Raw genomic sequence first — 26655 nt, 5'->3', positions numbered from 1 at the left:
AATCAAAACAAACTTTTTCCTTATTTTTTTTTCATTTACAGATTTTCAACATTTTCAAATGAATATATAAAAATCACTGAAAATAAAGTCAATTGAAAAATGGGAATCAAACAAATACTCCTTCAAACAGGATTCCTTTTTTCAAAAAAATATTTTTTCACCTTATAAATTCATTTTTTTTATAAAAACGATCCGGCTCTTCGATATTCCACTTTACACTTAGAATATTAAGGATTTTTAGGGTTATTAGGCGGGTTTAAGACACGCCGAAATGTCAAGCAGCAGGCACGGTAATAGACAAGATCCAAATAGCCCGGATAGTCGTTTTTCCCGGGACTCCACTCGAGAAAAGGAGAGCTCTAGACGACATAGACATGACAGAGAAGAAAAGTCTTCAAACCGAAGAAGAAGTGCAAGTCCATGTACAGCGCCAACAACATCTGTTAGAGAAGACAATTTATCATCAGGAACTCATTTGTCTGATGAAAAACGGCCTAAAAATCCAGCAGCTATAGCAGGTTTAATAGGATTTTTTTTTTTAAATTTAAATGCCAATAAATATATTAGCAGCAGCAGCAGCACGTATTAATGCAATGTATAGTAATAGAACATCGGTACCAGTATCTTCTGAGCCTCAGGTTTGCTTTATAAGTTTGTATTAATATTATTTAATTAACATTATAGAAACAACCAACTACAGCACCTCCAGCACCACCGGCCCCTATAATTCGTGATCCATATAATCAGGAGGGGGATTATGTGAAAGACATTGAGGTTAATGATCTAAGGAATCGGTATATCCTTACAAAAGGAGCGACTCAAAAAATGGTATGGAATAGTTATATTTTTTTATAGAAAAACACTACCAAGGCAATTTACAAGCCAATTTGCCGCCCAGTTATTCTAATTGATTTATTAAAACATATTTGCTAACATTTTTTTTATTTCTAGATCAAAGAAGAAACAGGAGCAGGTACTATATATATAAAATAAAATATTATTTATTTATGATTCATATTTAGATGTAACAACTCGTGGGAAGTATTATCCTGATAAAACATTAGCTACGGAACGAGATCCTCCGCTTTATCTACATGTTACAGCTACTACCAAAGCTGGATTAGAAGCAGCGGTTAAAAAAATTGAAGAACTTATGTCTCAAGAACTTCCTTCTCTTGTTGATGAAAGACGTTTTAAAAGGAAAGATGATGTTGAACGGGATGAACTTGGAAGAGTGATAATATCAATATTCTTATGTTATATTTATTTTAAATAGAGAAAATGGCCAGAAGAAAGACTTTATATTGGACTAGAACCAATTCGTGGGTTTCATCTACGTGCTAGTATTGTTGGTCCTAATGTATATTAAATTTAACAACTAGAAAAATAGAAACTGATTTTACAGGGACAATACGTCAAGCATGTTCAGCAAGAAACAAAATGTCGTGTTCAAATTAAAGGTATTGGATCTGGGTTCATGGAACCGACTACTGGGCGTGAAAGTGATGAGCCCCTTTACCTACATATTACGTAAAGCGCACGTATTTTTTTATCTTCTAATTCATTAGTGGCCCTGATCCTACTGAAGTTCAACGAGCCAAAAGTTTATGCGAAGATCTGTTAAAAAGTGTTAAACAGCAATATGAACAATTTAAGGCATCACCACATGGCCAAAATTTTCCTGGATATACAGGATCAAATAATGCATATGGATCTGCATCTGGAGTTATTTTTAATATACCCCTTTTCAATTATTAATATTTTTTTTAGTATCAGGCCCCAACAGCACCAATTGGACCTCCTGGTGTTTCCGGATCATATTCTGCAGACCCTTATGCAGCTTATGGAGGTTATGAAGCATATGTCCAATATTATCAGTCTTATTGTAAGTATATAGTAAACATATATATATATAATATTTATCTTTTATTTAGATCAACATTATTATCAACAAGGAAACTCAGCAAATCCTGCACAACAAACACAAAATTCCCAACAGACAGGAAATTATCATACAATTGCGCCTCCTGGAACGTAATATTTATAATATCTTATTCACACTTTTGTTCGTACACTAAAATCTTAATTTTCTACAATCTAGACATTTTTTTTATATAAAATTATTAATAATTTATATATAATCTGTAAAAAATAATCTTCTAAAAGTTCTATAAAATATTCCATATTATAAATATTCCATTAATATTGCTAATTTTGAAAGAAAATTCCTTAGAGTTTTGGAAATATAGATTTCAATATCAAAAATTCATGTTAATTCCATAGTTTTTTAAAAAGCATATGATTTTCAAATAAACATATTTATTTAATTTCATTATAAATATCTGCATTCAATAAGATATAAAAACTTGAACATTAAACATGTATTTCCATATAATTTAATACTTTTAGTAACTAGGCATAATTACTATGTCTAAAATTTAAAACGTCGTATAAAATATTTAACAAAAAAATAAAAAGCTAGTTAATTGTTAAAGAAAGACTAATACTCTATAAAAAACTATGCAGCCATTTCTCGAGCTTGTTGCCTAATACGTTTTTCATAAGCAGCCCGATCTTTTCTATATATTATTAATTTTTAAAAAATATAAAAAATAAAACACACTTAAATAACGTATATGCTTCGCTTTGAGCAGGACTATTAGGATTTGGATCATTTAAAAGATCCTGTATTCCTAAAAGTATCTAAAAAATGAAAATAAAAAAATATCTATCATAAATAAAAATCTAACCTGTTTTATTGTTATCGCAGGCTTCCATGATTCCTCCTCATTGAGAATACTTAGACAAACTGTCCCTGATGGGTAAACATTTGGATGAAAAAGCGGTGGAGTAAATTTGCCTAAATAATAAATAAAAATCAAAAAATACCTAATTTAATACATTTTGGAGGCTTTGTAGGATATTCTTAAAACATATTCAATACAAAAAAGAACAAAATCCTAGATTACCTTCAGGAAAAAACATAGTTAACTTAAACATTCCTCCTTCCCAACTTGTTTTCGGACGTCCTGGAATTCCAACACTCCAATTCATCAAATCCATAGTTCCATCAGGTAATTTATTAGGTTTTGCATAAAAACCCTGGATATATATAAGCTTTAAGCCCTTTTTTCCCAACTTCATACAAATGGGTGGTCTTTTCTCCATTGCTTACGTTCCTAAAAAATACACATTTTTTAACCCAGAAAAAAAAGAAAAAAACACTATAATCACCTCCTGGAGCCGTCTCCTACATAAAGCCGACATTTTAAAGGCCTTTTATACTAAATATAGAACTTTTTTATCTTTTTCTCTCACAAAAATATTGGTCGTTACTCGTAGGTTGCACAAGCAACTATTGCCATGGCAGCCAAAATAAACAAATATATGTTAAGAGCTAGGCTGGCCTTTTATTGAGCAAGAAAATGACCGAATAGGCTCTAAAGACGTTCTTCAAATGTATCTTTCACATATCTGTCAATAAGATAATTATTTTGTTCATCTTCCAAAGCTTCTATCTGATCAATAAATATATGTTCTTTATAAAATATTAAAAAAGATCATTAAAAAGATTAAATCTACCATCGTCATCAATTTCATCAAAAGTAATTTGGTGAAATATCGCTTCTTGTTCTAAAAATTTACGCCGTTCATTTTCCTCAGCAAGAAAAAAAGATTGCATTATCTATTTAAAATATATAAGGCTAATACTAGTTTATATCAAAATTCAATCCTACTTGATCTTTTTTACGATTCTTTAACCAATATTCTTCTCGACAATGACGTACTCTATCCAGATACATTTGAAGTCTTTGATTATGCAAAGAACGAAAACTGTCCTTGCTACCACATGAAAAACAATAAAACATCTGTCCATTATAAATTTTGCATTGTTCATACCCTTTCATAAATAATATAGATGTGAATTTTTTAGAACATTCTTAAAACAATCATTAAGATATAAATAAAAAGAAACAAGTAAAATCAACCACAATTCATATATTCTGTATACTCATGCTTAACCATTATTAAATAATTATTTTTAATTAAAATATAGAAATAAAACCCAAAATTATCTAAAAAAATCAGTTGTTTTTTTCTTTAAAAAAACATCTCAATATAAAGACATTAAATTAAACAATTCCTACAAAATCATGTAAAAAATTAGTATTTTATCATCTTATCAGCCGATAAAAAATAGTTTATTTATATATAGTGCACCTCTTTTTCACATCACGTCAACTTATAGACGCGGACTATAAATTGAAATTTCTAAATATATGATTATGAAGAATATCATCTAAAAGCTTAATTTTTTTAATTATAAGATAGAAATTTTGCAATAAATTGCAAGAATAACGAGATATTTCATGTACTTATAGATATGTAAATAAATATATTGAAGACCAAATGATTAATTTTATTAAAAAAAATAAGATTATATTGTTAATCATAATAGTACTAAGAGTAGCCTTTACTAATAAAAATAAGATTACTTTTCTAGCCCAAATAATTGCAAGTAAAATTAAAAATTTGAAAAATATAAATTCTAAAATATAATTTGATATTTAAATAGGAATCTATCTATAATTAATATAAAGATATTAGAATAGAAACCGTATATATTATGCTTCTTTAAAAAATCTAGTTTTGAATTTATAGATAAATCAAATAAGTTTTTCTTTAAAATAATAATTAATAACAAGAAGCAAAATCAAATCCAAGTCTATTATTATTTGAAAAGGAAACATTTAAATCTTTTTCAATAAAAAAACATGCCAATTCATTTCTAGCCGTATCAATAACACGTTTAAATCGTCCTCCAGAAGTTTCATTATGTTTTATTAATTTTGCAATCCATTCATTACCATTTATACCATCAAAACCTTCTTTACTCATACTAGAAATAACAGAAATCCATGCATTGGAAACCGAATCATAAAGTTCTTCCTTATAATAATTATGTACAGGATTATTCCATTCAGGAAGCCGATGAAGCATAGACGAAATATGATCAAGAAATGTTAATGTGAGATTCCTACTTTTTTGATATGGAGGCGAAAAAATAATCATATATTCTACCAAGGCATCCTATACAAAATATTAACATATTTTCACATACCATAATATATATACCATAAACTTCTGTAATACCGGTCTTATTCTATTATAGGCATATTCCCCTCTAATATCACCACCATATGGAAAAGAGCAACGAACCTGTTCCTCCATCCCATTTAAAAGACTAATAACAGAGAATAAATCTGGCAAAGAAGATAAACCAACCACTTCTGAAAATAAAGTAGGATGACGATCAACTAAAGTCTCTATAATACTTCGAAGTGTACAACAGTCAAGATGTTCTAAAAGCATTTAAAACTCTAATCTATATAATTAGCTTCAAATCAACCCAATAATCGAGTAATAGGAAATGAACGTCCATGATAAATCATCCGAGGTTTTTTACTATTCAAAACTGCAGGGCTAGATAAAGGCACATAACTCATCTCTTCATCTTCTATTGTTTTTCTCTTAAGGCCTAATATTCCTTTAGTCTCATCAAAAATAAATATAAACACCTACTTTTTCGAAACGAATTTCCATTACAAATTCTGTTGATAATATTATTTTCTACTTTTAAGCTATTACATGAACCCTTAGAAAAGCATATATCTGAATTATTATATGTCAGAACAAGCGTCACTGGAGATCTTTCTTCCATCTTTTTAAAAAATCAATAAAGTAATCGACAGGTATAATTTTTTAGAAAATCGTCTAAGAAATATTAAAACTATTAAATAAGACATATACAGATAAATAAAGAATTAGAAATAACTAACCTCTTCTCTTGTATATTAATTAATGCTTTTTGTTAATAAAATAATTGACAAAATTGATATATAAAATGATATTTAACTAAAATATTTTTATTGATGATGTGTAATAAAGTGCAAAAGATAATAAAGAATAATTAAAACCATAAGTGAATTATAAAATTCAATATTCAACTAAAACGTCACCAGATATTGGAACTTTTTGAAAATAAAAAGAACCTAAACGAGAATCAAGTTTTAAAGATACATTACCTTTAATGTAAAAAACAATATTATTAGTTCTATGTAGAATATTTTCCCTGAGTATTTTTTTAAAGACAGTTATGTTTAAAATTTTAAAATATTTATCATATATTTTTGTTTTTAATAACAATATAGAAGGCATTGGTCTTAAAGAAGTAGAAGAAATCCAATCATTTTGTGATATTTTTAAAAAAGGTATACCATCACTTGATAATTCGATATTGAGACGAATATGTGTAATATTTATATAAAAGTCAAAGGCACCCGGAAATCCTATTTTAACAATAACTATCCCATAAAAACTAGGAGGAAACCAAAAGGAGTTGTAGATAAAATCTTCTTTATTGTTTTTCATCACAAATTTATCTATTTTAATTGACTTTATAAATTTTGTGTTAGGAAATCCATGCAGAGGAACAGGAATTTCAGTAGTAGTTAATGTTCGAAGCAACCATGAAGGAACATATGATTCCATAGAAGTTTCAGAAATATCACCTATCATATAGATATATAAATGTTTTTTAGAAAAATATCCAGAAACTATTCTGTTTAGTGGTGAAATTCCAGTATCATTGCAAATGTCTATAAGTTCATTATTAGGTGATGTTATACGTGATAACAGTGTTATATTAAGTCTTTTTGATGATTTTATATAAAAAAAATAGCTTTTAATTTTTGCAATTTTTACGTGCTTTGTCTCATCACAAGAGGAAACCAATACATTCCATGTTAAATAAGGAAGATATGTGCTAATTGAAAAATCTATTTTGGTACTCAATTGAATTTCTGCATTAAGAAAATCAGATGAAGAATCTTTAATTACCAGAGAATTCATATCAAACACCTTATCAAGACTTGTTTCAGGAAAATCTTCTATACGTTATATAATTTCATAGAATAAAAGCAAAAACTCACTATAAATAGTCGTCATTCTACCAATTGATACAGGAAATATCAAAAAATAAAGAAAATGTAAACGAAAACTTGCTTCTCTAGATATTTTAATATCATAAAATATTTTTTCACAAAAACGTTTAAATAATTCTATCAAAACCATTGAATCATCAAACTTTAAAAAAGTCGTTTCATTAAAATTAGTATAATGTTGATCTCGTATATCTATTTGAATTTTGGAAAGAATTACTGTAGCTATTTTTTTTTCCAAATAATCCGGAAGATAAATATTAAGATTAAAGCCATATACTCTCAAATTCCCAACAATTCCTGTAAAACCTTTCCATAAATTTTTTATAATCATAGGTTTAATGTTTGAATAATCAACATCAACACAACCTGATACTTGGATATTAAGACCTTCTTTAGTCACATTCTTAACATCAATTTCATTAAATGAAACTTTGTATGCTTCTGAAATATTTTTCTTACCAATATACAAGATTAATGATATCAAAAATACTATAACGAAAAAAATCAAATAAAAAATAACCATTTTTTTTAATATAGAAAGAATTATTTTAAGAGAAGCCCGTTCAAACACCGATTTTAAACGACCAAACTTTCTTTTATTGCATAAAAGTGGAGTTTCTTCTCCAACTCTATTTTCACCATCATTATTTATATTTTTTAAAAAAGACATAGTTTTTTCCGTTTAAAAAAGATAAGATAATCAAATTTTGAAACAATGTTAAGATATCTTAGTGATATTTAAATGCAATTTTAACAATTTATTAGATTTATTCTTAGTTTTATTTTCTTAATTTCTGACGTTAAATCGATATCAGATTTCTAATTAACCTCTAAAAATAAGAATTATAAATAAACCCTTTGAGACAAATGAAATCAATCAATTAAATTATTTCTAGTAAAATAAGCCATAAATAAGCTTAAGAGTTATTTTTTTTTAAAAAAATCTTATATTTATTTAAATATAACTTTGTATTTTTTTAAATGATTTTATTAAATACTCTAATTTATATACAAAATATAACTCACTCTCAAGCTTATCTACAGCTTATTCAAAACATTTAAAAAAATACAAAGTTATATTTAAATTTCAAATAGATCGATCTAATTGAATTTAATCTAATCACACAATCTTATCAATAATACCCTATAAAAATCTATCAAAAAATAATTTTTAAAAAATACGTAAAAAATGTCATTAAAAAGAATAAATGAAAAGAGACCAGAAATCTTACCAGAATCCAACCCTACATCATTGGACGAAGTTGCAGACATTGAACTTGAATTTGAAAAAGCAGATGTAGAACTTTGTAGTTTTTCTCAGAATTAAAAAGCAATAAAACTGATATAAATAATAGTAAAACATCAGGTTCAGCTATTTAATCCACTTTATGAAAAAAGGGCGAATGTTTTAAGAAAAATACCAAAGTTCTGGCCGATTGCGGTTGGTTTTTGAATTATTTTTAAATAAAATTAAGACAATTTATAGCTAGAAGCAGCACCAAGTGATGAATTTTGTAAATTTTTTTATACAAGATAAAAAAACTAATATTGTTAGCTGTTTATATTAATCCAGAGGATGCAAATGCATGAAAAATAACAAATAATAAAGATATTATCTATTAACTTTATAAGGTCCTTGAACATTTAATTGATTTAAGAGTATATCGACCTAATGAAGATCCTCGTGATATTAAGATTGTTTTTGAATTTGAACCAAACGAATACTTGGAATCAAATAGTCTTTATCTTGAAAAGCTCTTTAGATATTCAAGTCAAAAAGCAGAAGCATCGTCATCCAATACTGATAAAGAACCATCACAATTGATTTCAGAAAAAGTAAATATTAAATGGAAAAAGAATAAGGATTTGACAAAGCCAACCAAAGGAGTAGCGCCGAGTTTTTTTACATGGTTTTTATGGACAGGAGAAAATAATGATATTTTTGAAGATGGAGAAGAACTCGCTATTTTTATTGCCGAAGACCTCTATCCAAATGCAGTAAAATATTTTACAGATGCACTTCAGGAAAATGAAGAAAATGATGATGAAGAAATAGATTTAGAAAATGGCATATTTCATTTATTATATTACTTTGATATAAAATTAACCACATTTTAGAGAATGGAGACAATATATCCGAAGAAGAACCACCTAAAAAGAAAACAAGATTGTAAATAATTTATTATGTATTCTAAAATTCAAAATAAAAATATAAGTATTAATAAAACAATCAATATTATAATCAAAAAAACTATGCAATAGGAAGATATTGTGTCTTAAAAGTATTATTTGTTAATACTTTTGATGAAAGTAGCCTACCTTCATTTCGTTTAATTACCCATTTCATATTTTTAAATCCCTGTTTCAGTTTTTCACCTGTTCTTTCTATTCGCATGTCAACTTCTTCAATCAATCTAACATCTATCAGGTAAAGTGATAATATACGTCGAAAACATACTCAAATTGTTCCTCTAATTCTTTACCCATAATTGATGCCTGTTCTCTTAAATTCTGTACTGTTCCAAATACATGATCTAATTGAATATCTTGTTCATCTTCAAGTAATTTTCGATATTTTAGTGCAAGTTTAGGGCTCATGACTAAAGAGTTATTTAATGATTCCTCATCACGTACAGTTTGTTTTAAAAGCTATAAAAAATAAGCAAAAAAAAATACATAAAATAACATACCTCATCTTTTCTATAAGAAAGATCTTCTATCGGGTCATTTAGGTCTTTTTGCATTTGTTCCAAATCATTTCTAACTCGATTAACAAATAAACGTCGTTCAGAAGCTTCTTCATCCGAAATTTTATATTTTTTCGGCTGACTTTCAACAGCACAAACTACTTCTTCCAAATCTATCAAACAATCATCAATCTCATTAATTATTTTCCATAATTCATTCGAAATATCTAATAATGTAGTCGATGATCCAATATTCTTTTCTTTCACTGTTTTAAAGTATAAATCATACAAATAACGCGCTTTAGACAATTGAAAAGAAATCTGCCTTAACAGAAATATTTAGATTACGTCCTTTTCTCCCATTTAATATACTCTTTTGCTTCAAAAAAAGGATCTTCTATTTTTTCCATATCTCTTTAATTAGACCATCATTTTTCGCCATTTAAATTAGTAAAACAATCTAATTCTTAGTAAGCTTTTTTAAAATCACTCATAAACATAGTTTTTCCGCACAAAATATCCAATTTTATAGACTTCTTTTCTATACATTTTTTTTTGACGTTAAATCACTGGCCGATCACTTCTTGACTACCACGTACTGCCCTCCTCATAACTTACATATTCAATACCAGAAAAAAAAAGCAAAAAAAAACAAGTAAAATAAGGTTTTTACAAAGAATTATTAAGAAAAAGGGATTCTGCTTATATATTTTTATAGGATTTGTTTTTTTTCCGGATTAAAAATGCAAAAATTAGAGGATCAATCCTTTCAAGCACAAGTATCTAAATCATTGACATCATTTAAGGGAAAAGAGCATCAAATTGCACAAGAATATACGGAACAAGAGGCATCAGTGCTTCAATCATTATTAGATCGTCAGCTGGGACCGGAATATATTTCTTATCGTCCAGGAGTAAATGGTTCAAAAGTTCATTATCTTGAAGCGTGGAAAGTGATTAATTTGGCAAATGAAGTATTTGGATTTAATGGATGGTCATCTAGTATCCAAAATATACAAGTTGACTATGTATTAATGGGATCCTTTTAAATAAATTATTTATGTTATTACAGATAGATGAATTCAAGGAGTCAGGACGATTAAATCTAGGAGTATCTGTAATTGTTCGTGTAACTCTAAAAAATGGTATTTATCATGAAGATATTGGTTATGGTTGTGTAGAAAATTTTAGAGGAAAAGGAGCAGCATTTGAAAAAGTAAATTATTTTTAAAAGATTAATTATACAAGAAATATTTAATATATTATAATAGGCCAAAAAAGAAGGAACTACAGATGCATTAAAAAGAGCATTGAGGACGTTTGGCAATGTTCTGGGGAATTGTCTTTACGATAAAACTTATTTGAGAGAAATCGGAAAAATACATGTAACAAAAGTATAATACCATTTTAATTGAAAATTGTATTTTAATGATTCAGAACAAATTCGATATTTCTGAACTTCATCGCCATCCAAGTGCTTTTAATAAATTTCCAAATAATCTTACAAAACCATTTGAGTTGAAAGAAACACCAATTGTAGCACAGCCCGAGAAAAATATTCGTAGGTTTTTACTTTATAGAAAGGAAACTATTTATTTCTCATTAGCATCGAAAGATACCCCTACATTAGCGAAGGAATCAGAACTTTATGAAGATGGTTTGTTATAAGATATCTAATCCTTTTTTAAATAAATTAGGCGATGAATTTGACGATATAGATTTCCAAGAAATAGATAAACCTATAGATCTTGAATTTTGTCATCAATCCGAATACGATATTGAAGAGTAATCTCTTAATTTTCTATTAAAATAATATTAATAGGAAATAGTACTTTTTCAAATTTTTCCCATTCAGACCTAGTTGATGATAATATTCATACAGCAGAAGAGCATCATACTACATCTGTAAATTTATCTAAGAATGGACGCTTTGAACAAAAATCTGCAACAAACCTTTCACATAATTTTACAAATACTCTACGAAAAAAGGAGACAGAAAAAGAATCTAAACCATATTATTCCTTAAATGAACCACATAAAATTCCTCAAAACTCTACCTCTACTGAGCAAAACACTGGTAAGTAAATATTCTTCACAAATTATCCATTAAATTATTTTATTCATTTATTAAACAGAACATCCACCAAATTATATTCCAATGTTTGTTAATACACGATCTGTACTTACCAATTCCAAAGGTGTTGTTGATGTTTCTTCTGGCGTAGCATTTAATCCACATATCGATAGTCCTTCTTTAAGAAAAACGCCAGGATTAGATCATACAAAATCAACACCCATAAGACGTCAAAATGCATCAGTAAATACAACCCCTTCAATAACCAATCGAATTAAACAACCACCTACTTCTCGACTTGTTGGCGCACCCCCAACAAATACTCGACATTATCATCAAGACCCTTTTCAATCAACGAGTACAAAACGTCTTGCAAACAATGATACTTCTAGGTAATTATCTTCAATTCTTTATTTATTATTTAATTTATCATTAGGTGTGATTCTTCATTTGTTTTAAATGAAATGTCTGATCCTGTATTAAATCAACAAGAACCTTTTTCTAAAGAAAACGATAAAAACAACATATATAACTCAGATACAACAAATTCGACTGCTTCAAAGAGATACAAAACTTAATTTTTTTCATTTAACATCAAATTTATTCGATTTCTAAACTTATTCATAAATACTTCAAATTCCCCTTTCATGTCAACTATCTCATATACCAGTACCTTATTCTATCATTTTTATGTATCTTTTTTATTATGGTATTTTATCTTATCTCCTAATTTGACCCGTGGCAGCCGATCAACCTCAACTATTGACATAACAGATATCGAAAAATAAAAAAAAAGATAATTTAAAGCTTAAAAATGTCAGGAGTTATCGCCCCACGGAATTCAAGCATGGCACCATATGTTAAGGTGGGAATATACATTTTTGCCGTCTTTTAAGCTTAATTGAAGCCAAAACAGGGACCAATTCAGTCAAGTGGTTATGTCGGTAAGCTTACTTTTAAATGAAATATTTTCAAGCATTTTTTTGGGCTAAAACAAGAGGGTTATAGGCTTTGATTCTATTACAAAACAAATTGAGCGAAAACTTATAAGGCGAGGGTTTCAATTTAACATTATGTGTGTCGGTAATATTTTCTTCGGAAATAAATAAAAAAGAGGGCTGAATTGAGTATTTTTTAGGTCAAACGGGTCTTGGAAAGTCTACATTGGTTAATACATTGTTTGCAGCGCATTTGATGGACAGTAAAGGACGTTTAAACTCTGAAGAGCCAATTCGCCAAACAACAGAAATTCATAGCGTGTCTCATAGTATAAATTCATATTTTTATATAATAAGCTAATGAGGAAACTCAATAGTCTTGGAAGAAAATGGTGTTAACTTGAGATTGAACATCGTAGATACACCGGGATATGGTGATCTTGTTAATAATGAACGATGGTAAATATTAATGATTCTGTTTACAAGGCATAATAAAGTGATAGTTGGGATCCTATTATTAAATATATTAAAGACCAGCACTCATCTTACTTAAAAAAAGAACTTACAGCTCAAAGAGATCGGTATATCCAAGATACACGTATTCATTGCTGTTTATTTTTTATTCAACCATCTGGTCACTCGTAAGTGCCTATAAAACGTTTTTAAATTATGTTACTAATAAGGAGTTTTTAAGTCTTAAGCCAATTGATATAATAGTTCTTAAAAAGCTTGTAAACGTGGTGAACGTAGTACCTGTTATCGCTAAATCCGATTCCTTGACTCTAGACGAGCGTATAGCATTCAAAAAAAGAGTAAATATTGGTTATCCTTTAGATAATACTTATTTCTATTAGATTCGAGAGGAATTAAATTTTCATGGTATTAGAACATATCCTTATGATAGTGAAGAATCCAGTGATGAAGAAAGAGCTTTAAATTCACAAATTAAAAATATTATTCCATTTTGTATTGTTGGTTCTGAAAAAACAATTGCAGTTGATGGAAAAATTATTCGTGGTCGTCAAAATCGTTGGGGCGTTATTAACAGTAATTACCTTTTGTTTATTTTTTTGACTCATTCTTTGTTAGTTGAAAATGAAAATCACTGTGAATTTGTATATTTAAGGAATTTCTTAGCACGTACACATTTGCAAGACTTAATCGAAACGACAGCACAGATTCATTATGAAAACTTTCGCAGTCGCCAATTGCTTGCCTTAAAAGAATCATCTGCTATGGGATCTGGGCCCCGTCCTATTACTCGGGGCTCTATGGGCGATAATTTGGCATAAATATATTTTCTAAAACATATAAAAGAAAAAACACATTAATTACAATAATTCACAAATATATGCTTTATTCATTATAATTTTCAATTATTAAAGGTTACATCTCATTTTCTAAACAAAATTTTTCTAGTTTTTCATATGTCTCATCCAAATCATCATTCACCAAAACTAAATCATGTGAACCTGGACGGTTTGCATACTCTATTTCAAAGGCTGCTCTTTTCAGTCGTTCTCTTATGCTGTCTTCTGCATCAGTTCCTCTTTTCCTCAATCTTTCTTCAAGTACATCTAAATCCGGTGGTGCTATAAATACATATTTTGCACGTATTGGCGCCTTTTTAATCGATAAAACTCCCTTATAAAAATCTCATTAGAAGCTTCCTTAATAACTTTTCTGACATACTTGCATATCAATATCCATAATACATGTATAACCTTTTGCCATAACTTCCTCCACCGCTTTTGCCGTCGTACCATACATATTTCCCGAAAAATTTGCATATTCTATAAATGCTCCCTCTGAAATAAGTTTAAGGAAATTCTCATTCGTTGTAAAATGATAATGTACACCATCTTTTTCTGTTGTACGTGGCGGTCGTGTTGTATCTATCAATAAATATCAAAATCTTTATTTTAACAAATAAAAGATACGAGAAACAGAAAAACCAAAACGACCCGGATGATTTGCAAATAATCTACGAATTAACGTCGATTTACCTGATCCTTTAAACTATTAGCTTCTACAGAAAATATAAACTCATCTTACCCGATGGTCCAGATATTACAATAGGTAATTTAAACACCGGAAATAATATCAATAATTAAATACAATACTAATAGTAGCGTACTTTACTCATGAAATCATGCAATTCTAGGCCTAATTCAAGGAATTATCTTCCTTAATTTGCACAGACAAAATCTCAATATTTTGCAGATGTTGGAACTATAGTTGCCTAGACAACCATACGGACAAGTTGCTATAGAAACAACTATAATATCTGGTAACAGGTAATTTTCAAGCTGAGAAATATTTAGTAAATTAAAACAATTCCATTGGAAATAAGAAGGGAGTAAAAGACACATAATAAGAAAAATACTAGATTAAAATAGGGTATATTAGCCCTATATTTTTTTCTGCTTTTTTTTTCGACAAAATTTAACCAAGTTATTGTTTTATATAAACATATTTATCTTGACCATAAAATAAAAGAATATCGGCAGAATTAAGCATAGAAATACACAAAAATACGGATAAATATTTATATTTTTGAAAATTGTGTTATGTTTGGTGTTTTTTTGGGGTTAATTATTGAAAAATATGTTCAGCCAACTATAATATCATGGATTCCTACTTTTATTAGTACAGGCAAATACTCCGCCTTAATTCCTATGAAATATGGTTACGGTATGTCTTTTGAATCAATATTATGGGCAGCACCAAAAAAAAAAACATCATATTCGAAAAAAAGAATGAGACAGGCTACTAAAGGTTTACGAGATATACAACATTTAAATTATTGTTCAGCTTGTGGGAAAAAGAAATTGGCACATACATTATGCTTATTCTGCTATAAAGAGATTAAAGAATTTATAAAAAGCAAATACAAATAAAATGCTAATTTATTCGAATAATATTACTACAAAAGCATAAATTTTATGATTATTTCATTTACAAGAAAATAATATACTAAACCAGTTTTTTACTAATACCTTTAAATCGTTAACAATAAAGATATACATGATTCATAATTCGTTTATCTAACACAAAATCATCAGTCCATACACCAGCAGTTGTTCGAGTTCTATATTGTTTAGGCCAACCACGACACTCTTCTTCACCAAGATGTTGATCGTCATCAGTCCATAGACGAGTATGATTTGATAAAATGATATTTACGGTCTTTGATGCAATAGATTGAGCAAGAAAACGTCTATTTAAGAACCGATATATTCGAACAGGCATATTAAGAAACCCAAGAACATAAGGATAAGGGATAAATTGAAGTGTAGGAATTGTTACATCTACCGGAAAATGTGATTGAGAATCTTTTTTTGACAAAACAGATGAAACGTTTTTTTTTAAAATATTAACTGATATTTTCGAAGAATTTAGCGATGAAGATGAGTTTTCTAGAGGTTCAAGCCAACCATCATGAACTCCCGCCAAATATTCTTTCAAAGAATGTCTTCCTATAATAATAGCGCTACTTTCTTCAGTGCTGGGGCGAACATTTGTCATAACTTTAGACATTTCTGGACTTAAACCAGATTCTCCACGTCGATATTGAAGAATTTCTTCAGACACTTGACGCTGTAGATCTCCTTCTTTATTTCCTTGAATAATTTCGTAATCTACGGCTCCTGCTTGAAGAATAGGCCTAATATATTCTTGAAAATGATTTTGAATCATCCAAATATCATTTCCTGGCGGCAAACTCATATAGATCTTTACTTTTCTTGGAAGCTCCAATGGATCCATAGGTTTTTCGGAAAGGAATCTCACTTTATTACAATATTTTTCTATAATTTTTTTTTTTTCTTTTTTATCATAAATTATAAGTCCAGAAAATGGAAAAAAAGACAGGAAAAAAACAATCCATGGCTTAGATGGACATTTAAGAGCCTTAACCCGAGATATCCAAGGAAAATCAGATATAACTCTTGATAAATTATTCATCAAATATATGATTTTATTAAAAAATAGTGAATACGATAATTCAGAAAAAAAATTAATATTTTTATTAATAAAAATATATATAAAAAAAAACAAACTAACCCCCGTATAATACACCTGTATACATAGATGAGTCTATAATACAATTTTTGCTTTTTTTTTTTTGAATAATTTATATAAACTTACTGCCTGGAAATTGAAGCATAAAGTTTCGTCAAAACAGATGTACTATTAGTATCAATTTTTTTACAATAGTAATCTAAATTAGACCATTAGTTTATATTCTTTCAATATTATAAAAAAGTAAATATTTTGTTTCATTTTTTCTTACCAATTTGCGAAGCCAATAAAAGACTTTCTAGTCGAGATGGTTCATTAGGTAATTTAAAAAGACGTTGCCATTCATCTTCAGGAAGCAATGGTTGATCACTAATGCTTCTTGCAGTATTTTCAGCCCGTCTTTTCTGAAGCCATTGTTGAATTTTTAATTGTTCTCTTGCCAAAGTTCTTTGATAATATTGAAAATTACTTTGTTCATATTGATAATCATCAATGGTTTCCAAAAGATTCTCTAAAATCTTTTCATAATAAGAATCAACAATAGGTTCAAGATTATCAAAATTTGGAGTAAGTAAATTAAGAGACAATGCAGGTGCTGTCGGAACTAATCTATACTTATTATCTAAATAATGAAGAAGTGAAATTGCAAGATGAGAATTATGAATTTGCAATGGAAGCTCTTCAAGAATATTGGCATAGGATAATCCATATTTAACAACACTTAATAAATTAAATAAATCTATGTTATTAAAATACATCTTTACCTTTCAATATTAAATTTTCCTTCCTTTCTCGCTGCAACAAAAGACGGTGTTAAACGAAATGCTTTTAATGATAATGTTTCATATGTGGATTGAGACGCATCTATAATATTAAACTCCATTTTTAAAAATGAATATCTAATTTACCATGAATCAATACAACCGTTCTATCATTAAGTGCTTGATGATACGAAAATTGATTCTCAATAAGCGTTGTATTAATAAATGCTCCTGAATGGACACTTTGATACCACCCGACGACATTATTATCAACTCCAATTTCTTTTAAACATCGCATCATCTGCTGCATATAAACAACTCTGTTCTGCGCTAACGACGACACATTTTCTCCTTCATTTCCATGCGATAAAGGGAATGAATTAGTAATTTGAAGAATACCATTCATATCAAGCCCCAAAAGTTGCCCTTTTAAGCCATGAAAAAGACATTAATTTCAACAAATTCAATTCACCTGTCGCTGGATGAAATGTAAGAGATTCTCTACTATGTTTTATGATCTTTAAGATCACTAAAGAGTCTATTTGTACTGCCTTTAATGGACAAACTCCTTCAACATCAAATCTACCCCAAAAATTAGTCTTTTTTCACCGGAAAAAAACATAATTCATTTAATACGCTACAGAAATAGGTGTAGGAACAGTTCCATCGACTGTCGGAGTCATTTTTCCCGTTATTTTATGCTTTTTGTTTTTATCTAATTTTTATCGATCAAGATGATCTCAGAGAAAATCAAGCTCTCAGAAAAAAATTATAAAAAAATAACTAAACCAAGTGTCTAGATTTCAAATGTTTCTTTTGTTTCTAAAGAACTATTTTTTGTTTTAAAAATATTTCTTTTTGAAATAAGTTTTATAAAAAAAACAAAGATTTATACAGAAAAAAATAAAAAAAATGAATAAAAAAGAAACAAAAAGGACGAAATCTTAAATATAAATGTCAAAATTAATATTTTATTTTTTATAGTTAAAAACCAGTGCTTTTTTTATTGATTGTTAACGACAACAGGAGGGTTTGGAGAATCCTTTGAAAAGAGTTTAAGAGGGTAAAGATCGGGAAAAAAGATAAAAATTAGTGAATAATTGAAGAAAAAATATTAAGTAATCCCCAAATTCATTTTTGAACGAGGAAAATATGCGAATTTAAAAAAAAGTTAGAGGATAATTTATAATGCAGAAGATATCAGGTTCAGGGAAAAAGGCAGCAGCTTTTCAACAGAAGAAATCAGTAATAATAGAGGAGAATAAATGGAAAATATAATTAAAATACAATAGGAGTCAGTATATAACAATAACGAGATGAATAGAGGATCGTCATCAGTCTCATGTGATCCTGTTTATTTTGTCAGAGATGCATCTAGTTTTACGAAAACAACACACGAACGAGCAGCATCTGTTAAATTAAAACTAGAACATTTATATAAAGTAACAGTTGAACAAACTGTTGAAAGAAATCAGCGGTTTTTTTCTCGAAACAATAATATTGAATACATTGTTCTAATTGTAAATCAGAAGAATAGACTTTGAGGCAAAATTAGCGCAAGATCGTGGTTCAGAGGAAAGAAAAAAGCGTCAACTTAATTCTTTAGGACAAAAAGAATCTCAATTTCTTCGATTAAGACGTACTAAATTATCATTAAATGATTTTCATACAGTTAAGGTGATTGGAAAAGGTGCATTTGGAGAGGTTAGGAAATGATTGAATATATATATTGGTATAGAATTATTCTTTGACCATATTTTAGGTGCGTTTAGTACAAAAAATTGATACAGGAAAAATTTATGCAATGAAAACGTTACTTAAGTCAGAAATGTTTAAGAAAGATCAATTGGCACATGTTAAGGCAGAAAGAGATGTGTTAGCTGAGTCAGATTCTCCATGGGTTGTATCACTTTATTATTCATTTCAAGATTCGCAATATCTATATTTAATTATGGAATTTTTGCCAGGGGGTGATTTAATGACTATGTTGATCAAATATGATACATTTTCAGAAGATGTAACTCGATTTTATATCGCAGAATGTATATTAGCTATTGAAGCGGTTCATAAGCTTGGTTTTATTCATCGGTTAGTTTTTTTATTTCAAAACAAAAGCTTTTTATTTTTAGTGATATAAAACCTGATAATATTTTGATTGATAAAACCGGACATATTAAGCTATCTGATTTTGGTCTTTCTATGGGATTTCATAAAACTCACGATAATGCTTATTATCAACGACTTTTTGAAAGCAAAATAAATTCATCTACTTCTTCAACACAAAATTCATTGATGGTTGATACAATTTCTTTAACAATGTCTTCTAAAGATAAAATTGCTACATGGAAGAAAAATCGAAGAATTATGGCCTATAGTACTGTTGGTACTCCTGATTATATTGCTCCAGAGATTTTTACACAGCATGGATATGGACAAGAATGTGATTGGTGGAGTCTTGGTGCAATCATGTTTGAATGTCTTATTGGATGGCCTCCATTTTGCAGCGAAAATGCACATGAAACATATCGTAAAATTATCAATTGGAAAGAAAATCTTTATTTTCCTGAAGATTTACATCTTAGTGCGGAAGCAGAGGATTTAATTAGAAAGTAATATTTATCCTATAATGATTATTTCTAAATAACTTAATCAAATAGATTATTAACATCGGCGGATCAACGTCTGGGTCGATATGGAGCTAACGATATAAAGTTGCATCCTTTCTTCCGTGGAGTAGATTGGAATACTATACGAGAAATAAATGCACCTTTCATTCCTCAACTTAAAAGTATTACAGATACAAGTTATTTTGAAGAAATCGATAACATTCCTGATATTCCTATGAATTCCCCACCTATGTTACAAAATAAAATACCAAGTGATGTTGATCAAAATTTAGCTTTTGTAGGCTATACTTATAAACGATTTGATATGATGACACAGAAAGGGATTTTATAAGTATATAATTTACAATAATAATTCTTCGATACTCATACATTTAGACCCCAAAACAATAACTATATAAAAACTTTCTTACACTTTCAAGTCTCCTATTTTAAACCTATATATAGATCTAAAATATTCCTACATACATGTTTTATAGATAAACATGAATTTTGTTTTGTTTCTAGAGTTTTTGTATAAAAATTAAAAATCAATACTTAAAATATTTTTTTGTATAATATTTCTATAAAATTAACTCTAGAAATTGCATCTTTATGTAGATTTTACATACTACTTCTATTTATCCTTATATATAATATCTTTTTTTCGATTTCATCTCTTGCAACGTTTGTACCTGTCAATATTGAATGAATTGCTATATAACCCTATATTTCGAGGAAAATTATAAGAAACATATAATAAAGAAGCGAATACGCTTTTTTATCTTTTAAAATACTTGAATACCATTTTTTAACGAAAAAATCGGGTCAAAATAGCCCATTTACACAGATTTTCTTGATTAAGAATTGATGTTATTTATTAAACCTTCTTGGTAAGAAAAAATAGATAAAGACTACCTTTTTATAAAATATTTATAGGCTTGGTCATTTTGGTATGTTTTGATTTGTCAAAATAACGTTTTTTTCTTTAAAAATGTAATATTAAATATTAGATGAACGAAATGAAGCAAAGGCTATTTTTTCTGTTCATATTTCTCCTGATGGCTCTAGACTTGCATCAGGTGGATTTGGTAGGGGTTTATAGGATAATTGTTTGAAAGTTCTAATTTTTTAGACTCGAAAGTGAAAATATGGTCCACTAAAGCAATTCTTGAAGAAGATAGTAATGAACCGAAACAATTGGTAATATTATTACATTATGTAGTTTATGAGTAGTATTGAAAATATTGTAGTGTTCAATGAGTATTCATACTGGTTTTTATTTAACTTTTAAAAGTATAAAAATAACAAAAAAAAGGTGTTGTTACAACAGTAAGATTTTCACCAAATGGGAAGTATCTAGCATCTGGAAGTGATGATAGAATTATTATTATATGGCAGATTGATCTACTTGGACATAATTTTGGTAAAATGTTTGGAAGTAATGAGACTAATGTAGAGAATTGGAGAAGTTTTAGGCGTTTAATAGGGCATGATAATGATATTCAAGATTTAGCATGGATTCATGACAATTCTATTTTGGTAAGTGTTGGTTTGGATAGTGCTATTATTGTTTGGCATGGATCTACGTTTGAGAAATTGAAAAAAATAGATGCTCATCAAAGTCATGTTAAAGGAATTACATTTGATCCAGTTGGAAAGTATTTTGCAACTGAAAGTGATGATAGAACTATAAAAATATGGCGTACTTCAGATTATTGTCTTGAAAAAACTGTATCTAAACCTTTTAAAAATTCGCCGTCTACAACTTATTTTAGAAGACCTTCGTGGTCACCAGATGGATTACATATTGCTGGAGCAAATGCAATGAATGGTCCAGTGAGTAGTGTTGCTGTTATTGAACGTGGAACTTGGACAAGCCTTATTAATCTTATCGGTCATGAAGGTGCAGTAGAAGTAACTTCCTTCAATCCTATTATTTTCCGACTTCCCAATACAAATAAGGAAGATAATAAAATCATGACAATTATTGCATGTGCTGGACAGGATAGGACATTAAGTATTTGGAATACGATGAATCCTCGTCCTATTCTTGTTACCCAAGAAATCGCAGAAAAAAGTATCGGAGATCTTTGTTGGTATTTCACTTTTATAATATTTTATTGCATAATATATACTTATCTCTACCAGGTCTCCTGATGGATTATGTTTATTTCTTTGTTCATATGATGGAAGCATTGTAGCTTGCTTATTTGATAAAGATGAATTTGGAGAGCCATTGACAGCAGCAGAAACAGTAATTCTACTTTACTTTATTTGTTTTCTTTTGACATGATACTTTTAGGAAAAATTGTTATCTAAATATGGTCACGGACGTCATGGAACAGTTCTTCCAGAATCAACTGCTCAATTAGAACTTGAAGCAAAAACAAACGAAGCAGAAGCAAATGCACATGTTAAAAGAATGGAAGACTTAATGGGTGGCATTGAACCTGTAAAAATAGATTGTACTTCTAATGAAACAAAATCTGAGATTTTAAATAAAGAAATGGAATCTACGGCATATACAGAAAAATGTCAAACAACTCTGATTTCTAAAGAACCTCAAATTAATACTACATTATCATCTATACCTTCAAATAATATACATAAATCTGTACAACAAAAAGTTTCAATTACAAAAGATGGAAAAAAGCGTGTAACACCACAACTTCTTTCTAAGTAAAAAAAATAGTTTTACTATAATAATTAACCTTGACTATAGTTTGTCTGATGCGCCTATTGAGAACCCTTTATCCGGATCGCTTTTACAAACATCTTCTGAAGAACAAAAGCCTGCTCAAACATTAGATTTATCTGAACCTTCCTATGCTCTTCCAAAAGGAGGTATTCGTTCATTAATAATAGGAAACAAAAGAAAAAATCGCCCAGAAGAAAATGAAGAACAACACACATTTCAAAAGAAAGGAAAAATGAAACAAACAAATGATCAAACAAAAGTATTTTTATTATTTTTATAACCATGTTTATTTAAGTCGATAGATAGATGTACCTGAATTTATCAGACCTGCTGTTATTTGTCCATCTACTAGTGTTTCACAAATTCGTCTTGGAGTACCTAAAGTCATTACATTTCTTTCAATGTATGTTAATATTACCAATAACACTTTAGATGTTCGAAATGGTACTGGAGAACACAAACCCACAAGAATAACTGTTACGAAAAAAGGGAATATTTTGTGGACAGAATTTTTACCCAAGGCAGTTCTTTTATTAGCGGGGAATACACTTTTTTGGGCAGTAGGATGTGAAGATGGTACTATTATTATATGGTCACCTCATGGTAGAAGGTAAATTTATCTTTTTTTTTTGCATATTTATATAATTAACAAAATAGATTATTTCCATCTATCGTATTGGAATCATCTCCCTGCTTTCTTGAATGTCAAGGTCCGTTCCTCATGTGTATTACATCTATAGGATTGCTACATGTCTGGTATATTAATTTCATATTTTATTTTGCTTAACTTAGGAAATAAAAGGAACATTGTACTTGAATCATCACCTCATCCTCCAGTTTCTTTAGCTCCTATCCTTGACGCATCTGTTTTTCAGTCTTCTGAACTAAAGAGTGCACCGTCCATTGTTTCTGCTTCAATAAATTCGTTAGGACAAGTGATTATCACACTTTCAGATGGAGACGGATTTACATACAATGCTGCCATGTATTCGTGGTTAAAAATAAGCGAATCATGGTGGGCGGTAGGCAGTCAATACTGGGACTCAAGTGGGTTTAAAGGAACAGCTGGAAAGTCAGGAATCATTGCCATGCTTGAGAGAAGAACAGATGATGAAATAATGAAATTAGGACGTGGGCGATTTTTGCAGAAAATTGTTAAAAGCGCAATGCTTTTAGAAGGCTATGAAAGCTTTGAGACAAGTGTGAGCATTAGTCATTTAGAGGTGAGTTACAAAAAAAATAATCAAAATAACCAATATTTTAGAATCGTCTTTCATCAGCAGCAATACTTCATTCACCAGATGAATATAAAACTATTTTAAATGTATATACTCGAAAAATCGCAGAGGAAAATATGAAAGACAAGTTAGAGGAACTTTGTATGTATTTATTAGGACCTATATTAGATGACCCTTATATTACTTGGAAACCTAAAGTTGCAGGACTAGACAAAAGAGAATTGTTAAAAGAGATTTTGATAACGATAGGTTTTGAAACATTAATTTATTTAACATTTAATATCTAAAAAAACACAGGCAAACAGCGTGAAGTTCAAAGAATAACCACTAAATACATTGAAGCCCTCCAAGAACTTAATAAATCTACAGATATATCTACTTCGTAATTTATATAAAACATCTTATTTCGATCTCTTGACTAGAATAATATAACAATAAGATTATATTTATTTACAAATATATTTCTAATAATATTATTAATCTAATACTAAATTCCACTATTATGTATAAATAAAATAAAATTTCTTAATAAGCAATTACCAGACTATCCCCTATATAATGTATATTTTCAATGCCTATTCCCTTATTGATTGTTTTTCTTAACATTAATTAATATTTTTTAAAAAAAAATAAAAATATTTACATATCACTAGAAGACAACTTCGTTAAACCTACAGCAACTGCATGCTCTTTTCCATATACCATGATTGAAACTGTCTTCTCAGCATCAATATTATTAGGACAATAGGCACCTTTTGATGTTAACCCAGGACACATAAGATTAGCTATTATTTTTTAGAAAAAAAAAGCAATAAACACAAATATATACCGCCAGAAAGGATCGATTTAATTACACCTTGATCAGCTTGAACTTTTAAAAATCCATCTGGATCTAAAATTTCATTGTAAGTTTAAAAAAATTAAATAAATAAATACATTTATGCAATAATTTTAAATGAGGATATATATTGTCAAAGTATTGGAAAAAAAGAATTTCATTATTAAGACTATATAATGAAATCCTTTCCTCACTATATCTATAAATATAAATCAAATTTAAAAAATATATTTATATACCATTTAATAAGTGTTAACTGCGACTTTTTAGGAAAAATTTCACTCATAAACGGTTCAAGATCTGGATATATTTCAATAATTTTAGCTTTTAAAGCCTTCTGTGTAGATGATTTTAGTTGTGTTATTCCTTTAATATGTTCTTTTCCTTTAAATCTAATTATACTCAAAATTAACAAATTTTTAACACTGAAAAAAAAAAACAAAAATACCTTTTAAACATAATGAAATAAAAAAATCATAGCATTCTAAAAACTTCTTTTGTTTTTCAAAGGATTCCACTAAAAAAGTATTTTATATAAAAAAGTAAATTACCAAATTATACTAACAAATTTAACCGAAAAAAAACTCTTCACCTCTAGACCTTCTAAATAAATTATTGACTGTATTTATTAGAAATATATATTTTTTATATAAGTCATACTATATTTATTTTAGCCCACTTCGCTAATTTTTAGTCACAAAGGTTACTGAGAGCCGACTTAAAAAATCAAAAATTATACTGATTTTATATCAAAGTTATAGAAAAAATTTTTAAAAAGAATCCAAAAATATTTTTCTTAGAAAAATATTTTTTACAAGATCAACCAGTAGTTATTTTTTTTAATTCTTAAAAACCATTAAAATAAAGAGAATGGAAGATTTATTGTCGAAGAGGTCCCTTAAAAATTTTTGAAAAAAATGTATGAAATACTCATATAACATTAGCTATTCAGATTGTTCAAAATATTGGATCGATTGGTTCCTTGGAATTAAAGGAAATGAATTTTTTTGTGAAATTGATGAAGAATATATTCAAGATAAATTTAATTTAACCGGAATTAATACAGAAGTCCAACATTATAATTATGCAATAGAAATGGTAACAGATGTATTTGGTGCGTCGATGAATAGGATATTCAGTAATTTGTTGTATTAATTTTTACAAAGATCATGATGTAAATGATGATCTGCGAAATCAAATTGAAAAATCAGCACAACATCTTTATGGTTTAATCCACGCAAGATTTATTTTAACAACACGAGGACTTCAAAAAATGGTTTTTTTTTTTTTTTGATTTTTTTTGCCAAACTAAATCACTCAGCTTGAAAAATATAAAAAATATGATTTCGGTCGATGCCCCCGAGTCCTTTGTAATTCGCAAGCAGTTCTTCCCGTAGGACTATCAGATATTCCTTATTCCAGCTCTGTAAAGCTTTATTGTCCCAAATGTGAAGATATTTATACACCTAAATCATCGCGACATGTAACAATTGATGGTGCATATTTTGGAACCACATTTCCACACATTATGCTTCAAGTTTATCCTTATCTAATTCCACATAAAAGCCAAGAACGATATGTACCTCGGATTTTTGGTTTTAAAGTTCGAGAATATTCAATTATTCATCAACATCAAGATATTTACAAAAAAGAACAGGATATAAAACTAGATACCATTAGAGAAAACGAAAATTCAAAAAACAATGACAAATAGATACTTTTGGAAGTATCATTTTTTGAAATTTACTTAATTATGCTATATTACATAAATCCTTAAATATAGCAATA

At 28.6% G+C, this 26655-nt stretch overlaps 17 protein-coding genes across 17 annotated transcripts; 8 read left to right on the top strand and 9 right to left on the bottom strand.

The window, feature by feature from the left end:
- Positions 1–233: 233 nt before the first annotated feature.
- Positions 234–2102, top strand: PNEG_02159 (hypothetical protein). The gene is made up of 10 exons (XM_007875949.1): positions 234–518; positions 568–638; positions 685–828; positions 952–973; positions 1023–1234; positions 1277–1360; positions 1406–1530; positions 1569–1725; positions 1771–1885; positions 1935–2102. Exons 1-10 carry the CDS (start codon positions 272–274, stop codon positions 2036–2038), a joined length of 1281 nt encoding a protein of 426 aa, XP_007874140.1. The 5' UTR covers positions 234–271; the 3' UTR covers positions 2039–2102.
- A 416-nt stretch (positions 2103–2518) lies between these two features.
- PNEG_02158 (SUMO-conjugating enzyme ubc9) lies at positions 2519–3267 on the bottom strand (the record flags this gene model as incomplete). Its single annotated transcript, XM_007875948.1, has 7 exons — positions 2519–2579; positions 2624–2703; positions 2751–2860; positions 2902–2925; positions 2970–3102; positions 3147–3179; positions 3235–3267. 7 exons carry the CDS (start codon positions 3265–3267, stop codon positions 2519–2521), a joined length of 474 nt encoding a protein of 157 aa, XP_007874139.1.
- A 151-nt stretch (positions 3268–3418) lies between these two features.
- Positions 3419–4200, bottom strand: PNEG_02157 (hypothetical protein). Its single transcript, XM_007875947.1, has 6 exons — positions 4128–4200; positions 4067–4076; positions 3990–4017; positions 3738–3940; positions 3583–3685; positions 3419–3538 (listed from the first exon to the last, which is right to left on the bottom strand). The coding sequence occupies exons 3-6, from the start codon at positions 3997–3999 to the stop codon at positions 3441–3443; spliced, it is 414 nt and encodes a 137-aa protein (XP_007874138.1). The 5' UTR covers positions 4000–4017; positions 4067–4076; positions 4128–4200; the 3' UTR covers positions 3419–3440.
- Positions 4201–4636: 436 nt separating this feature from the next.
- PNEG_02156 (hypothetical protein) lies at positions 4637–5736 on the bottom strand. The gene is made up of 4 exons (XM_007875946.1): positions 5584–5736; positions 5411–5539; positions 5137–5363; positions 4637–5091 (listed from the first exon to the last, which is right to left on the bottom strand). Exons 1-4 carry the CDS (start codon positions 5720–5722, stop codon positions 4696–4698), a joined length of 891 nt encoding a protein of 296 aa, XP_007874137.1. The 5' UTR covers positions 5723–5736; the 3' UTR covers positions 4637–4695.
- A 261-nt stretch (positions 5737–5997) lies between these two features.
- PNEG_02155 (hypothetical protein) lies at positions 5998–7674 on the bottom strand (the record flags this gene model as incomplete). Its single annotated transcript, XM_007875945.1, has 2 exons — positions 5998–6947; positions 6993–7674. 2 exons carry the CDS (start codon positions 7672–7674, stop codon positions 5998–6000), a joined length of 1632 nt encoding a protein of 543 aa, XP_007874136.1.
- Positions 7675–8193: 519 nt separating this feature from the next.
- On the top strand, positions 8194–9178 carry PNEG_02154 (hypothetical protein; the record flags this gene model as incomplete). Its single annotated transcript, XM_007875944.1, has 6 exons — positions 8194–8311; positions 8360–8445; positions 8491–8518; positions 8560–8588; positions 8637–9072; positions 9123–9178. 6 exons carry the CDS (start codon positions 8194–8196, stop codon positions 9176–9178), a joined length of 753 nt encoding a protein of 250 aa, XP_007874135.1.
- A 24-nt stretch (positions 9179–9202) lies between these two features.
- On the bottom strand, positions 9203–10101 carry PNEG_02153 (hypothetical protein; the record flags this gene model as incomplete). Its single annotated transcript, XM_007875943.1, has 5 exons — positions 9203–9279; positions 9324–9418; positions 9463–9653; positions 9695–10016; positions 10064–10101. 5 exons carry the CDS (start codon positions 10099–10101, stop codon positions 9203–9205), a joined length of 723 nt encoding a protein of 240 aa, XP_007874134.1.
- A 333-nt stretch (positions 10102–10434) lies between these two features.
- Positions 10435–12343, top strand: PNEG_02152 (hypothetical protein; the record flags this gene model as incomplete). The annotated part of the gene is made up of 9 exons (XM_007875942.1): positions 10435–10719; positions 10764–10907; positions 10963–11085; positions 11129–11252; positions 11298–11348; positions 11389–11476; positions 11521–11768; positions 11827–12157; positions 12202–12343. 9 exons carry the CDS (start codon positions 10435–10437, stop codon positions 12341–12343), a joined length of 1536 nt encoding a protein of 511 aa, XP_007874133.1.
- Positions 12344–12579: 236 nt separating this feature from the next.
- On the top strand, positions 12580–13995 carry PNEG_02151 (hypothetical protein; the record flags this gene model as incomplete). The annotated part of the gene is made up of 9 exons (XM_007875941.1): positions 12580–12630; positions 12682–12709; positions 12774–12848; positions 12904–13032; positions 13081–13162; positions 13207–13344; positions 13398–13515; positions 13558–13750; positions 13793–13995. The coding sequence occupies 9 exons, from the start codon at positions 12580–12582 to the stop codon at positions 13993–13995; spliced, it is 1017 nt and encodes a 338-aa protein (XP_007874132.1).
- Positions 13996–14089: 94 nt separating this feature from the next.
- On the bottom strand, positions 14090–14753 carry PNEG_02150 (guanylate kinase; the record flags this gene model as incomplete). Its single annotated transcript, XM_007875940.1, has 4 exons — positions 14090–14347; positions 14396–14598; positions 14644–14715; positions 14750–14753. The coding sequence occupies 4 exons, from the start codon at positions 14751–14753 to the stop codon at positions 14090–14092; spliced, it is 537 nt and encodes a 178-aa protein (XP_007874131.1).
- Positions 14754–15244: 491 nt separating this feature from the next.
- PNEG_02149 (ribosomal protein L32) lies at positions 15245–15603 on the top strand (the record flags this gene model as incomplete). The annotated part of the gene is made up of 1 exon (XM_007875939.1): positions 15245–15603. The coding sequence occupies exon 1, from the start codon at positions 15274–15276 to the stop codon at positions 15601–15603; it is 330 nt and encodes a 109-aa protein (XP_007874130.1). The 5' UTR covers positions 15245–15273.
- Positions 15604–15657: 54 nt separating this feature from the next.
- PNEG_02148 (hypothetical protein) lies at positions 15658–16669 on the bottom strand (the record flags this gene model as incomplete). Its single annotated transcript, XM_007875938.1, has 2 exons — positions 15658–15702; positions 15731–16669. The coding sequence occupies 2 exons, from the start codon at positions 16667–16669 to the stop codon at positions 15658–15660; spliced, it is 984 nt and encodes a 327-aa protein (XP_007874129.1).
- A 100-nt stretch (positions 16670–16769) lies between these two features.
- PNEG_02147 (hypothetical protein) lies at positions 16770–18175 on the bottom strand. The gene is made up of 6 exons (XM_007875937.1): positions 18124–18175; positions 17960–18069; positions 17635–17913; positions 17491–17590; positions 16998–17446; positions 16770–16925 (listed from the first exon to the last, which is right to left on the bottom strand). Exons 1-6 carry the CDS (start codon positions 18168–18170, stop codon positions 16849–16851), a joined length of 1062 nt encoding a protein of 353 aa, XP_007874128.1. The 5' UTR covers positions 18171–18175; the 3' UTR covers positions 16770–16848.
- A 617-nt stretch (positions 18176–18792) lies between these two features.
- Positions 18793–20445, top strand: PNEG_02146 (serine/threonine-protein kinase CBK1; the record flags this gene model as incomplete). Its single annotated transcript, XM_007875935.1, has 5 exons — positions 18793–18964; positions 19017–19191; positions 19250–19575; positions 19617–20096; positions 20145–20445. Exons 1-5 carry the CDS (start codon positions 18804–18806, stop codon positions 20443–20445), a joined length of 1443 nt encoding a protein of 480 aa, XP_007874126.1. The 5' UTR covers positions 18793–18803.
- A 461-nt stretch (positions 20446–20906) lies between these two features.
- PNEG_02145 (hypothetical protein) lies at positions 20907–24439 on the top strand. Its single transcript, XM_007875934.1, has 14 exons — positions 20907–20983; positions 21030–21043; positions 21104–21181; positions 21226–21293; positions 21344–21365; positions 21409–22189; positions 22242–22347; positions 22396–22772; positions 22816–23050; positions 23094–23401; positions 23449–23547; positions 23594–24014; positions 24056–24278; positions 24327–24439. The coding sequence occupies exons 1-14, from the start codon at positions 20961–20963 to the stop codon at positions 24413–24415; spliced, it is 2844 nt and encodes a 947-aa protein (XP_007874125.1). The 5' UTR covers positions 20907–20960; the 3' UTR covers positions 24416–24439.
- PNEG_02144 (hypothetical protein) lies at positions 24330–25452 on the bottom strand. The gene is made up of 7 exons (XM_007875933.1): positions 25316–25452; positions 25107–25259; positions 24966–25060; positions 24859–24921; positions 24673–24814; positions 24570–24627; positions 24330–24526 (listed from the first exon to the last, which is right to left on the bottom strand). The coding sequence occupies exons 1-7, from the start codon at positions 25324–25326 to the stop codon at positions 24506–24508; spliced, it is 543 nt and encodes a 180-aa protein (XP_007874124.1). The 5' UTR covers positions 25327–25452; the 3' UTR covers positions 24330–24505.
- Positions 25453–25737: 285 nt separating this feature from the next.
- Positions 25738–26581, top strand: PNEG_02143 (hypothetical protein; the record flags this gene model as incomplete). Its single annotated transcript, XM_007875932.1, has 4 exons — positions 25738–25760; positions 25812–25981; positions 26034–26143; positions 26189–26581. The coding sequence occupies 4 exons, from the start codon at positions 25738–25740 to the stop codon at positions 26579–26581; spliced, it is 696 nt and encodes a 231-aa protein (XP_007874123.1).
- Between the last annotated feature and the right edge of the window lie 74 nt (positions 26582–26655).

This window comes from Pneumocystis murina, assembly GCF_000349005.2.
Source record: "Pneumocystis murina B123 chromosome Unknown supercont1.12, whole genome shotgun sequence".
NCBI classification, from domain to species: domain Eukaryota; kingdom Fungi; phylum Ascomycota; class Pneumocystomycetes; order Pneumocystales; family Pneumocystaceae; genus Pneumocystis; species Pneumocystis murina.
Note: the sequence above shows the minus strand (reverse complement) of the source record. Positions and strands in the feature narration are given on the sequence as shown.

What these genes read in the sequence shown, in the direction of transcription:
- PNEG_02159 (XM_007875949.1), top strand. Translation starts at nt 272, where the DNA reads ATGTCAAGCAGCAGGCACGGTAATAGACAAGATCCAAATAGCCCGGAT. An exon ending in CAGTATCTTCTGAGCCTCAG is followed by an intron (nt 639 to 684) that starts GTTTGCTTTATA and finishes TTAACATTATAG; the next exon opens with AAACAACCAACTACAGCACC. An exon ending in CAAAGAAGAAACAGGAGCAG is followed by an intron (nt 974 to 1,022) that starts GTACTATATATA and finishes ATTCATATTTAG; the next exon opens with ATGTAACAACTCGTGGGAAG.
- PNEG_02157 (XM_007875947.1), bottom strand. An exon ending in AGAATCGTAAAAAAGATCAA is followed by an intron (nt 3,686 to 3,737) that starts GTAGGATTGAAT and finishes TATTTTAAATAG; the next exon opens with ATAATGCAATCTTTTTTTCT. An exon ending in TGATGAAATTGATGACGATG is followed by an intron (nt 3,539 to 3,582) that starts GTAGATTTAATC and finishes TATTTTATAAAG; the next exon opens with AACATATATTTATTGATCAG.
- PNEG_02156 (XM_007875946.1), bottom strand. Translation starts at nt 5,722, where the DNA reads ATGGAAGAAAGATCTCCAGTGACGCTTGTTCTGACATATAATAATTCA. An exon ending in TGGAAATTCGTTTCGAAAAA is followed by an intron (nt 5,540 to 5,583) that starts GTAGGTGTTTAT and finishes AAGGAATATTAG; the next exon opens with GCCTTAAGAGAAAAACAATA. An exon ending in TCCTATTACTCGATTATTGG is followed by an intron (nt 5,364 to 5,410) that starts GTTGATTTGAAG and finishes AAATGCTTTTAG; the next exon opens with AACATCTTGACTGTTGTACA.
- PNEG_02147 (XM_007875937.1), bottom strand. Translation starts at nt 18,170, where the DNA reads ATGACTCCGACAGTCGATGGAACTGTTCCTACACCTATTTCTGTAGC. An exon ending in CCTACACCTATTTCTGTAGC is followed by an intron (nt 18,070 to 18,123) that starts GTATTAAATGAA and finishes TTTTTGGGGTAG; the next exon opens with ATTTGATGTTGAAGGAGTTT. An exon ending in AACGGTTGTATTGATTCATG is followed by an intron (nt 17,591 to 17,634) that starts GTAAATTAGATA and finishes TTAATATTATAG; the next exon opens with ATGCGTCTCAATCCACATAT.
- PNEG_02145 (XM_007875934.1), top strand. Translation starts at nt 20,961, where the DNA reads ATGTTATTTATTAAACCTTCTTG. An exon ending in AAACAAATGATCAAACAAAA is followed by an intron (nt 23,051 to 23,093) that starts GTATTTTTATTA and finishes TTAAGTCGATAG; the next exon opens with ATAGATGTACCTGAATTTAT. An exon ending in TGGTCACCTCATGGTAGAAG is followed by an intron (nt 23,402 to 23,448) that starts GTAAATTTATCT and finishes TTAACAAAATAG; the next exon opens with ATTATTTCCATCTATCGTAT.
- PNEG_02144 (XM_007875933.1), bottom strand. An exon ending in CAGTTAACACTTATTAAATG is followed by an intron (nt 25,061 to 25,106) that starts GTATATAAATAT and finishes TTATAGATATAG; the next exon opens with TGAGGAAAGGATTTCATTAT. An exon ending in TAAATCGATCCTTTCTGGCG is followed by an intron (nt 24,815 to 24,858) that starts GTATATATTTGT and finishes AAAAAATAATAG; the next exon opens with CTAATCTTATGTGTCCTGGG.